The sequence below is a fragment of the Genypterus blacodes genome, unplaced genomic scaffold (assembly GCF_046128005.1).
Source record: "Genypterus blacodes isolate CSIRO-AG114 ecotype Tasmania unplaced genomic scaffold, CSIRO-AGI_Gbla_v1 ptg000058l_1, whole genome shotgun sequence".
Lineage (NCBI taxonomy): Eukaryota > Metazoa > Chordata > Actinopteri > Ophidiiformes > Ophidiidae > Genypterus > Genypterus blacodes.
In genome coordinates this window covers 2,467,875-2,480,808 of record NW_027466870.1, presented here as the reverse complement: position 1 = coordinate 2,480,808, position 12,934 = coordinate 2,467,875, and the positions used below count along the sequence as shown (strand labels likewise).

The window sequence follows — 12,934 nt, the reverse complement described above, 5'->3', positions numbered from 1 at the left end:
GCGCTGAGACTCCTGTGAGGCTGTAAATAATTGCAACGAGTCTGTTGTAGGTGAGGCGTTAAGGAGACCGGTGTACCGGGGTGAAGTCACTCCTCTGTTCATTTGAACTTGTGTCACGTTATTTCTCCTACAAAATGAACAGCTCTATGTAAAACGCACAAAAGAACTGGAATCACCGTGCATCAGGACAACGCTGGACAGCATGTTGTTATTACGAACTCTATAGTGTTTGTTCTAATGTTTAATCTTTGTGTGTCGAACCACAGCGCCATCCACAGCTCCTTTTTAGAAGTACATCGGAAGCACTTTCACGTAATCATAGCTCTAAAGATGGCGGCGTTGGTTGGTAAGTGTTGTTTTGACCCAAGTGAAATGCTTTTACTGCGTCATTGTGATACCCGGGAATTATTTTATCTATACTGTTTAGAAGTTATGGACATAAAAATGCACTCCCCGGTGTATTGAGTTCGTATGTTATGTGCTTCGTGGCTTTTAATCAATGTGGCGACTGACCTTGCTCTGTCTGTGTTAGCACGGTGGCTAACCAGGGTAGCATATATTAGCCGGCTAACCTTAGCACCCATACAGGCTCCAGAATGTGTCTTTGCGGCTCATATATGGCTCATATATTAACACAAACTCCAGTCTACTTGAGTTTCCTACGATGTTATGTGACGGTTTCGGCACACTGAGAACAAATGGAAAGCTTATGTGAAGGAACATGTACCACTCTGCTCTTCGGTTACATTAGCTAATATATGACTGTATGCTAATTCTTCTAATATTGGTTGTTGTTGCTCTAAATTAAAAGTTATCCAAGTCTGTTTCATGTTTTTATTTTGCAGCCCCTCGCCTCGCCACATTTGGCCTTTTCTCAACGAGGTGAGGACTTCATAATTCTGTTCACTTGTTCTGAAACTTAGATGGTGTTTGCTGGGTTTTGTAATATATTTACATTGATGTTTCTCTCTTATTAGTTCTGCTCCATCTTTTGCTACAATTGAGATTTAATCCCTAATGACTCTCCTTTGGATTTTCTCTTCATCAAACAGGCAAATTTCAGTTTTTGCTGTACAGCAGAAGAATCTCCACTGCAGCATTAAAGGGGAGAACGCCTCCACTAGGTGAGATAACCTGACCCTAACCCTCCACTTAACACTCTCCTTTACTGATTGACACTCACTCTGCAGATTTATGGATGTGCTGAAGAGTTTGTCTGTTCGGTTACTGACACACACTACAGACTGCAGAAGAGAGTGTCACCCTCCATCAACTCAAATCAGAAACTCTGCAAAGTCTTGTGCGATGTGTCACAGAATTGCCTTTGAGAGCTCTGCTGCTTTGAGGTTTTTGGTGGTGACGAATCAAACATCAGCATAATAGAAAGCAGAAAAGGGAAACGCCCCAGTGCTTTTATTTGACATCTTGTTTATTTATTCTCACTTGATTGCAAATAGTTGTGGGCAGACAAAATGCTGATAGGAATGAAGGTCTGAAAGAGCCGCTCTTCTGTCCTGCAGCTGTTTGTACGTCCTCTGATCCTCCGAGGACTTCTCAGTTAGGAATCGCTGTATTTTCCCGTCTCTTAAATGTATCTGGAGTTGCAAATGAGCAGTGAGGGAGTGAGCTCTTCTCCCTCTTTTTGTCCCAGTGTGGTCCCGGTCAGAGAGAAGAGCACAGCGTTGGCCGCAGCCAAACCAGCAGCTGTAGCCAGCAGCAAGGGCGAGTATGTCATCACCAAGTTGGATGAACTGATCAACTGGGCCCGCAGGGTGAGTATAGAAGAGACTAATGGCCCCGCACTGAGTATGTCAGTATGGTTGATCTATGCCTCTCTGCTTGTCGGTGTTCCATGTGGCTCATCTCTCCCTTGTGCCCCGTCAGAGCTCTCTGTGGCCCATGACCTTTGGCCTGGCATGCTGTGCGGTGGAGATGATGCACATGGCGGCGCCCCGTTACGACATGGACCGCTTTGGCGTGGTGTTCAGAGCCAGCCCCCGGCAGTCTGACGTCATGATCGTGGCAGGAACGCTGACCAATAAGATGGCTCCGGCTCTACGGAAGGTGAGGAATTATGGGAATTACCAGCAGTGACCCGGTGATCAGAGCAACTTGGCTGAACTGAAAGGTTGTGGTTTTAGTCCCTCAAAGCTAATCGACTCCCTCAATGCCCACCATTGCTTCAATCTGACAGATATGAATTGATGCATTATGGTGGAGCTGAGTGTTACCCTCAAATGTTCTCACCCACTGTGCCGGGTTAAAACTAGGGCTCTGTTCTAAGGAAGGATTATTACTGAGGACGTATTTGACATTTATTAGTCTTTAAATAATCACCACAACATTTAGTCGGTGCAGGAATTGATCCAAAGAACCCTCAGCAACCGAAAGGAAGCTGCATATATTCTATATATTATACCACTAGATGGCACAATCCTAACACATTGACTTGTTAAAGAATTGAGACTTAGTATGATATGTAACACACACACACACACACAACACATACACAAAGCTGGAAAACTAAAATCAGAATTGTCGTCACTAAATCTCTGTGAGTTCATCAAATCTCCCCCCCCCCCCACACACACACACACACACGATTCAATATTAATATAAAATATATTGATTAACGTACCCCTTGTTTTTTGAAATTATAAAATGTTCAAATGAAATCAATGTATAAACTGTACCAAAAAATGTCTTAACAGTAACTTAACCTGTGACTTTAACTGCCGATGTCCACACGACTCAAGAATGCCAAACCTAACACATCTTCATCCAGCTCAGGGTTGTGTTTACACAAGACTTATTAGAAGATCCCACGTTTACTGCGTAACGTCTGAACCGCTCCGTAAAGCTTGGAGGAAGAGCCGGTTTACGCACGGCACACACAGCTGGGGAGATCTGTTATTAATCCAATGTAAACGTTCACTTCTAATTCATTTGGAATTGAACCCTTTGTCCACACGCACTTCTAGAAACGAGCCCCACGCCGTCTCTGAGTCACCGACGTCTGCTCGTCGCGTCGGTAGAGTGAGCTGCAGAGCGGCAGAACAGTATAGCCGGGTAAACATTTGCTGGATTAGGACCAACCTGCCTGTGGGTTGGTAGATGAGTGTGAAGCCCTCCACCAGCTGAACGCACAGATTGGCTCTTAGTTAGACTTTACAGAAACAGGCCTGAACCTTTCTCTTCCCCAACAGGTGTACGATCAGATGCCCGAGCCCAGATACGTCATTTCCATGGGAAGGTGAGTTCATCGTTCTTCGTGTTATTCATCCCACCCTCCCCCTCTCAGCTGATCTTGTAGGTGTCTTTAGACGTGAACAGCTGGAGTGACATTAATACCCCCCGTGTGTTTTGAATGATCGGTTTCACCTTCATGTCTTCCTCTTCCAGCTGTGCCAACGGAGGAGGTTACTACCACTACTCCTACTCTGTCGTCAGGGGCTGCGACCGAATTGTACCAGTGGATATTTATGTTCCAGGTAAGCTATCAAAGCACCATCATTAACTATTGCTTGCATGTTAGTGTCTCCTATGCACATATGGACACATTAATGTCTGCCATGCCCAGGACTGCCACTCTGTAAATGATCTCTGACCTTTGACTGAAAGCGCCACAGGTCACATCACGACCCATATTTTCTTTCCTCCTCCTCCTCCTCCTCAGGCTGCCCGCCCACTGCAGAAGCTCTCCTCTACGGGACTTTACAGTTGCAGAAGAAAATCAAGCGCGAGAAGAAGATTAAGATCTGGTATCGGAAATGAATGTGCAATGTGTGTGTCTGGTTTGTAAATGTTGTATTTCTGCTTTCACCTGGAGCGCCGCTCCTCCTCCATGTAGGACAGCAGCAGCAGCAGCTAACTTTAATAAAGTCATTATTGTCATTTACGTTAAGTTCACAGCTGCTTCTTTTCACTCACACAGTCACAGTCGGTCCAGTTGATTCAGTTCAGTGTTTGTCTGCAGCTCTAACAGGAAGAACATTGTGTGATTATGTACCTTTGTGGTTTAAATGCTGAGGCAAGTTAAATGATCTGCAGAAACAACTGGACACTTGCATTCATTTAATATCAAAATCTCTCATCACTACTAACTTATTTAAGTTTAGACTGAGCTCCCTTCATAAAGCTTATTTTACGCTCTTACTGTAGCTGTGACCACTGGGGGGCGCTTTTGATGACCTTCACTATGTTGTTAATGCGTTTGGATGATGTATTGGCTTAGTCTACTGTAGTGTGTTGTACAGGAGCCAGACACAATGACTGAAACGCCAGAGCAGTGTGTTTAACGTCAGCTTCTGTTCTGCAGTACTCTACCAGTACATTAAACCTGTAATACTTAATGCAGAGAGGATTAAAGCAGAGCTGCTTGTATGCGCTTTGAATCGGCAGATAACCTCGTCAGAAAAGGTCACAGGTTCATCCTCCTTACAGCTCTTTGTGCCTAAGGGCTGTTGAGTAAGATGGTGACTAACAAAGCGCATCTATGCTGAGGTCAACATGGAGGTCTTTAAAGATTAAAGTGAAACAGATTTACCATTAACTGTTGTTGAAGATTAATTCTGTTGTGTGATGTATTATGATAGAATGGAGAGAATGTAAACCAACCATGAGCTCCGTTTACACCAATGACCTGGCTGCAGGATGCCTTTGTTGATGTAGATGTTGAAGTTTGATCTATTCTCTCCTGTAAGCTATGAGACTGTATATAGAATCCAGTGCACTCACACCTGCAGGAGAGCAAATGGAAGCCACCTCCTCCCTCCAGCTGCTGCAGTTCCCCACCTGAGCGCAGCCTTGTGTTGCATCACCACCGTCCATCTAATGATTAATGCGTCCTTGCCAGGTGGCTTCAGGTCAAGGATCACTCTTATCTCTGAGTGTGAATTACTACACATTGTGCTCTCTGTACATCTCGGTGGACAATATTGACAAAACAATCAGCAAAGCTCAATCACTTCTTAAGAGACACCGGAAAGTCCTGATAAAATAATTTTAGTACGCATTTCTCATTTTACAAGTCTATATCATCAAATCACTTATATGAAAGTCTTAAAAGCTTCAAATTCCATGCTTATTGGAAGGTTTCTCATTTTGGACAGAGATTTGGAGTTACACAAAGGTTTTCTTAAGTCTGGAAACGGCACAAATAGTATAAAACCCTGCTGCTTTCACACTGAACATCTAGTAGTAGTACTTCTTTCTCTTCCTCTTTTAGTATTCTGAATTCATTAAGACACATACTGATTGTCTAGAGGTCAAACTGACACGTGTAGTGGGTTAGAGGTATTTATTGACAGATTGAGGCAGTGAGTTAAAACAGGAAGGAGAGTGAAGGCATTTGAGGTCGTTATAAAAAAGGCACGAGCAGCGTCTGTGGACTTTACTGCTTTACGATGGTGGGAGTTATCATTTTATGGAAGGAATAATATTTGCACTCGCTTGGTGGTCCAATGTCCATGGTAGTGGTGCTAATCTTCTCCTTCTTGAAGCCGGCTTCCAGCAGATGAGGCATCTGGGTCTCCTAAAAATCATTAACGGAGAGGTCTGGTCAGTGTGAGGCCTCAGCAGCTGCTAACAGTAACCTTGGATTTATCACAGTGCAGAAAACACCAGGATGATGTTTGAAAGGTACATGCAAGTGTGAATATCAATGTTTGAAGGTCCATATAGAGATTTAGACCCGTCTTGTGTCATCATAGCTCTATTCTTAAAGTGACACATGTGCTGTTCACACACCCGATCAGAGCCTTTGCACACTGTGTTCCTCTTCTGTCATACGTGAGAAAATGTTGACGTAATGCTGGTGGCTATGTCTTTATCTCCATGGCGATAATGGTGCTTGGACATTATGTGATATCGTGCATGTTTGCCCATAAATCTCAATATGTTGATGTTCTGCATTTACGCAACAAATAGACAACAGACACACACACAAATGTATTGTTCTGGAAGCTGACCAACCTCAAACATCTTGTCGATGTTGTCGAATTTACTCTTGAGCAGCTCACCCCAGGAGGTCAAGTTGCAGTAGGTGAGGACGCCGCCGGGTTTCAGCATCCTGTGGGCGTGAGCCTGCAGAGAGACGCCGACAGATCACTCTCAAGACTCAATCACTGATATATTTACACTAAAGTCACTGACATTTTGCACCGTTACTCAATATCTTTACATTATTCCATTTGTCTGTACTCTTCATGTCAGGAAGGGAAAGCTTGTGAAACAGAGCTCAGACCTAACTCTGTCTCTGCTCACCAACAACAAACCCCTGTGTTCCTCGCACAGGAGTGGAGATGTAATTCAGTCTCTTGTATGGAGAATCAGCGGAGAGGCTAAAATGCCGTTGGGTTATAAAATGCAGAAAATTGATTATTATGGTCTATTTACTCTCCAGTGATGCATAGCAGGGTGGCCTGGTGGAAAGAGAGCTCCCCCCACCAACACATCAGCTGCATTGGATTCGCTAAAGCAAACCGTCTCCATTTGCTGTGATAGCCTTATTATTACACAGTGACGTTTCAGATTCATTTCAGATTCTTCCACTTTTGCCACTGTGCCACATCTGAAATGTAAGAGCGTCAAAATAAACCTCACAGCAAATATAAACGCTTGTCTGAATACCTCAGCGTTCCTTCATTCTTTCCATGTGTTGGTCTCTTGTAATCAAAAATCATTGGGAGGTTTTGAAGATTTCCAGGAGAAATAAAAGTCATTTGTGTTGTGTTTGTGTTGGCAGTGCCGCGAGCCGTCAGCTGGCCGTCCAGAAGACACCTCAGTCCTCTATCAACAGATTCTTTACCCCCGTCTTTCCTGAGGGGGTTGTTCTGTTGTGATACAATCGAATATCCGCAGCCTCTTTTTCAGTGTTAACGCCGCTGCATGTAATGTGTGACTTGAACTGATGGACCTACCTTGATGAAGTCAAACTGGTGAGTGTGCCATGTGTCCTCTGACAGAGGGTATGTGTCATACAGGATGCCTGTGAGGAGGAGGAAGGCAGTGTTAGCAGCGCACACACACATCTGGCAAATCACCCAGGGATTTAAATGCCATCACTTTGTTTCATTTTGGCTCTGACTGCCTCTCTGTTCTTTCACTCCTCTTCTCCTGTGACACTGTCTTTGTTTGCACTTGCTTGACATGCTTTGTGTACTGCTCTGCAAAGAAAGTCATCATTTTCTCCCTTTTTGAGAAGGAAATTGCTAAGCCAGGCAGATGATCCAGAATCAGTATCGGCCTCCTCCTTTGAGGCTTAATTTGACCTTTTTTTTTTTCATTCACATGAGCTCTGAGACAGAAATCATCCAGTTTAATTTCTTACCATCGAAGTGATTGTCAGGCAGCGTGGGGACAACCTCCTCCCAGAGGCCCTTCAGAGGGACGACCTGCAGCGACATATGAGAAAGAAGAGGGTTCATTTCTTCAGCTCTGAATGTCAGGATGCTGTCATTGCTCTTTCTTTAAAACCATCCTACTGACTAGACCCTCCTTCCTGACTGACCTTGTGTGGCTGCACCTTGGCCCACTCCTGCAGCCTGGCGAACACGCCATCGTTGCACTCAATGATCCAGTGCTCCTCGATGGGGAACGACTCCACTTTGGTGGCAGCGATGGCCATGCCGAAACCGATCTCCAGAACCCTGCCGCCTGGCAGACAAAACACAATGATACAGGAGATGTTAGGAGACGCAAACCTGTGGACTCTGTGCAAGAACGTCTTTCTCTCTCTCACTTTGTCCTTCATAGCTCTGTTGTTTCGGTTTCTAGTGTCTGTGAGTGAATCTTACAAAGTATGACCTCATGTTTTTTTCATACTTTTATGAGAAATGTGTTTTATATTGCTATAAAATACAGGTATGACATTTTAATCACCCAAGCTATGTTCAGTTTCACCCGTCATTTGGTTTCCCCGTGCTGCACCACGGGCTGACCGGACTTCATTAACATAAACATACATTATTCATGAGCTATTACTCCTACTGGCTGGTGATAATGCCATTTCCCTTGACAGACCATAACTAAAGACCCTGAGAGTGAACAAGTTATAGGAGCAAATGGAAAGATTAGATTACACGCTGAATAGTTTTGACAGGATTTACATCATGAAAGGCATGAGACGGTTGGTGTTTAATTACAATGACATTAATGAATCATCGGATTAAAATACAGAAACAGGATGGAACTGAGCACCACTCACCCATTAGAAACTATAGCAACACTGTAGCAACACTATAGAAACGCTAAAGCTGCAGTGTGATCATAGGAATTGCAACTAATGACACCATAAACTCTAAACAAGGCGATTAAAAGGTATTATTGACACTTTGTTTCACTCTGTAGAAGTATTATAGATATAGTGCAGAGATTTTCGTTCCATATTTATGTGGCTTGAGGTTTCGCTGTTTGGGGTGTGGAGCAGAAGCCAGTTGGTTGTAACATAAGGCCGGACAGAGAGGTTAAATGACCTTTTAGAGGAGCATATAAATAGACGAGGCTTAAAAGCTGTTTGTTGTTGCTTCACACGTAATGACACACTGAACTTACAATCTGGCACAACAGCAACAGTGTGATATTCAGATTTAGGCTAATTCATTCTTGGATACACTCGCATCACATAATATTAAAAGGAAATTGAAAAGAATATGCAAGAGGCTGAAAATGTTTCGAGAGACAAAAAGAGCTTGGACATTTTAAGGACCTGTGTGAAAACAGAAAAAAGGAAAAACTCAAATAAAAAATGTATTTGTCAGAAAATGCTTGAATGTGAAAACTATACTAATATGAAAAATGCTTATTGGAAAAATTACAAAACCAGGACATACAATAAACGTGAACATGCTGCTGTTCTAAAGAAATAAATGAATGAAAGTCCACTTCAATATTCCCAGAAACTTCTTAACTATATGCAGAAATACTTTGATTTTCCAGTTTTGCATGAATATTTTGTGCAGATTCTGAGTGTAAATAAACTCCTTTCCATGAGTCTGTTCAGAGTTTGTGGATCTGTTTTCACATTCTTGGCTGAGTTGTCATGAGTACAGTAACACCTGCTGTAATACTCAGAGCACTGAGCGCTACGCTGCTCACACACGTGGACTGGAGAAATTACAGAAAAGCATTGTTTGGAAAGATTATCCTTCTGGGAAAAAAAGAAGAATCAAAGGAATTAATCAAAAAAAAGTTTGGGACTATAAGAGATTTAACTTTTCTGGTTTTATTACTTATTCTGAAAACATGTTTTTACCCTTTAGTTTCTAAATGTTGTGTGTGATGTCAGCAAAAATGTTGTGATTCATTTTTGTATTTGCATTCTCACTTTATATTTTGAAACACACTCCAGGTTAAGGACACACTGTATTTAAATCAATACCGTTATTTGGAGGTCAGGTGATCAGACTAAAAGTGCATATTTGATAAAGACTATAACTGACCAAATTAAAATGGAACTCACACTACATCATACACTATCATTATAGTCACGATAGATCAATATATCGTCGTGTCGTTATTGTGATTTGTCCGGAGCCTGGGTGTGTCCGAAAATGGAATCACCCTAGGGGACCTCCAGTAACGGGGCGTCTTTACCTTTGGAGGCCGCGACGGTAGCCAGGGAGTGCATGTACGGGGTCTCCCAGCGCTCCATCACGGGCTTGCCCATGATCTCCAGGTGCGTGTCCGTCTCGTTGTAGCCGGCGCTTGCATCGTGCCAGCTCGCCTTGCAGTCCTCCCCTTTGGAGAAGATGGGCTGAGCCGCGCTGCTGCTCATTGTGCTTGTTTGTGTGTTGGTGACGGTGGCGGTAACGGTGACGGGTTTGGCCGGCTGCGGTCTCCACACAGAAGAGAGTGAATGGTGGCCGGTGGCGGTTTATATCGGGAGCTGAAGTGCTGACGGTGCGGGAGTTTACTACGGTTCACAAGAACGCACACATACCAAGGAGTGAACCGGCTGCAAGCTCGTCTACAGAGAAGAGGACTCACTCTGTTTAATTACTCGGACTTCTCACTCAATGTGTGTGCTTTCAACAGGCCAGGGGGGCACATGAATGTTTGGCGGCCTTCTGAAAAGTATAGAGCAAAAAATAAATCAATGCTGGATGTGTTTTTTCTTTTGTTGTGTGCGCTGAGGAGCAAGTTTTTCTGTTAAATCTTATGTATCTGTCTGAGTTTGCTGTCATTACAGTTGTGTTCATGCTTACATGTTGTAATGGAGCGCGGTCTGGTTTCCTCTTCGCCGTTAATGAAGTGTTTGTTACGCGCACACACGACCAGGCAAGGTAACTTTCCCTTTTCTAATTAAACTTTCCAGGTAACTAGAAAAACACAAAATTACAACGTCAAAACAAATGGCCACAGGGTGTGACTCCACAAATACTTAAATACACAACATTGATGTCACCCAAATGGAGTTACAACAATGATGTCATCTAAACATTGATGTCACACCCACACATTATTACTAGTCACCCAGTATATCTTTGGCAGCTACACGTGAGGACGATGACGTCTGGTGAGTTAAATGAAAAATGAAACCTTTGCTAGCCAAGGATTCAAATGTGGGGGTTTTGTGGCTGCTGGGCTAGGGACAGATCTTTGCGGTATCCTCAACTAGCAGCAGAGTAGGAGCTCTCTGCGCATTGCGGCTCTGTGTGTGTTGGCACTAACAGCTGAATGTCAACCATTGCACACTGTCGCATTTGCACATGTACATTTGCTCCCTTTGCACAAGTTCACTGGAGCAGCTTGTAATAAATGGATCATGGGGCAAAGTAGCCATCAGTAGACTCAATAAAAGCTTCATTGATTTGAATCACAATAAGAATGCAACTTGTGACATAACACTGCTGTTATGTCACAATTAACTTACTATTGAGTAGAATATTACAGGATTTTACAGAATACTATGGGCTTTCTTAAGGTTACGGTTTATTTTTTTTACAGATTTTGTAGAAAATAAACTTCGACTATGTTCACGATTCACTTTGTTCACTCTGAAACAAAGCTCCCCATGTTGTAATTATAATGTGTAAGCAGTCCGTAGTTATGTTTTACATAGTGTCAGTGTAACTCAAATGACTCCCAGCCGTCCTCTCAGTGTTCGCTCACGCTGCAGTCCTCAGTTTGTAGATCAAAGGTGGTGATCAGAAAATCAAAGGGCAAAGGTCAGTAAATGGAACACTGACCACAGTTGGCCAGGGTCCTCTTCATTATCAGTCAGTACAGAAGCTGATATCTGCTCATCTTTCAATCCACATTCCAGAAGATTTCACCCATAAGAATGAAGTCAAAGAACAATTATAACAACAGTGCTATATGTAACAACTGATCAATACCCAGAATGTTATGGGTGTCTAATGTTAGACTTTCAAATTAACAATATAAATACTTGAAATGTCCAGTAATAACAATGCAATGTTAATGGCTGAGAAGCTGCTCCTGTAGTCAAGTCGACTTTATTTCTATTGCCCAATATCACATATGATGTCTCAAAGGGCTTTACAGGCCCACAAAATTAAAACTCTGGGATGCATCTTTGCCCTGAAGGACCCGGCGATTTGCAAAGGTTGAATAGGTTTTTAGGTTCTGTTCAAGCAGGAAGGGCCTAAATATCCAAGATTCTGCTTTCTTTCAGTTTCTGTCTTGAGTGATCAGCCTGAAGGATACTAAGTCTACATTACCTGTTATGCCTGTTTGCCTTCAGTGCAGTGAATACAGAAAATAGAAACATGAATTGGGCTCGGCTTGTTCAAAGCAAACAAAGCTAAGACTTTTAGGATCCCTGGCAGAAGGAGACTCTTGCATTATGTAATTATTAAAATGGTCGAGATAAGTTGCATGTGGAAAAGGAGGCACTACAGATCTCTTGCCTCTTGGGGATAATCTGAGTTGTCATACTGCAGTGTAAAGGCCTAAAGAAGCACTTGTGGTTACTGGCTAAAACAGGCTAAAAACAGCCAATCAGGATTAAAAAATATTAAAACAGAATAATCCCCCCCCAAGTCTGGAGGCCATGGGACAGTCATACCATCCTGATGCTGCCTCCACCTCTCCTCCTCCTGAAACTAATCAGTACCAGTTCAGATGAAGCATCTCCTCTGCAAAACATAACTAAGTTTTTAATTTAAAGTAAAAGTTGACGTCATGTTGATGTACTTCAGTCTCAGTGGAGAGTCTATATGAAAGCTGACAGGCGTGGCCTCGTTTCACCTTCCCATGACAGATAAGATGAGGAACAAAAGTGCCTTTCATAGAGAAATGAGACATGCAATGTGAAGGTCAAATTGATTCTGATTGGGAGATTACTACTGGGAACGTCGTAAATGCTTTGGGAATATTACCCAAGAGGACATACATCTATTTTTATTGTTGAAATATCTCACTTTTAGTTTATGTGCAATACTTACCAACTCTTAAAAGTGAGATGTTTAAATGTTTGAAATTCCCTCTGTGAAAGGAGCAAACCTGAGCCAGTCAGTGGTTTACATGTGCAGCTGTCATGGCAGTTGCACAACAGGTTTGCTGCCATAGGATCCTGGATATTCTTTCAGATCATTGACAGACGAGCATCAGAACATTCTGTGCCATAATAACAATAATAACTTTAGCATAAAACATTGTATTATTTTTTCCAAAGAATTTGAGCAGAAAAGTAAGCCCACTAACTTTTAATTGATTAGCTGCCATATGTGCAGCGTCCTACTTCTTAGCACCAGTAGGGGGCTGATGTGAGTGTTTTTCCCAGCTGGCTTGCCATATATTTCCTTAATCTGAATTGAAAAAACAGCATTATTGTTGAGTATTCATGACGTGTTGTGTGCTTAATTGAGTAAAACATCTGTGGTAGGATTTCATCATATACAAAAATATACAGTATAAGGTATATCTTCAATGATGATTTTCTCTAAAAGTAAAAGACAACAAACATCGT

The 12,934-nt window shown here is 42.6% G+C and overlaps 2 protein-coding genes across 2 annotated transcripts; one reads left to right on the top strand and one right to left on the bottom strand.

Annotated features, from left to right (window-relative positions):
* Positions 1–276: 276 nt before the first annotated feature.
* On the top strand, positions 277–3,898 carry ndufs7 (NADH:ubiquinone oxidoreductase core subunit S7). Its single transcript, XM_076153548.1, has 8 exons — positions 277–346; positions 846–882; positions 1,053–1,124; positions 1,652–1,772; positions 1,885–2,064; positions 3,207–3,253; positions 3,403–3,491; positions 3,677–3,898. Exons 1-8 carry the CDS (start codon positions 331–333, stop codon positions 3,772–3,774), a joined length of 660 nt encoding a protein of 219 aa, XP_076009663.1. The 5' UTR covers positions 277–330; the 3' UTR covers positions 3,775–3,898.
* A 1,387-nt stretch (positions 3,899–5,285) lies between these two features.
* gamt (guanidinoacetate N-methyltransferase) lies at positions 5,286–9,919 on the bottom strand. Its single transcript, XM_076152828.1, has 6 exons — positions 9,595–9,919; positions 7,511–7,656; positions 7,331–7,394; positions 6,921–6,988; positions 5,974–6,084; positions 5,286–5,533 (listed from the first exon to the last, which is right to left on the bottom strand). Exons 1-6 carry the CDS (start codon positions 9,773–9,775, stop codon positions 5,393–5,395), a joined length of 711 nt encoding a protein of 236 aa, XP_076008943.1. The 5' UTR covers positions 9,776–9,919; the 3' UTR covers positions 5,286–5,392.
* Positions 9,920–12,934: the final 3,015 nt, after the last annotated feature.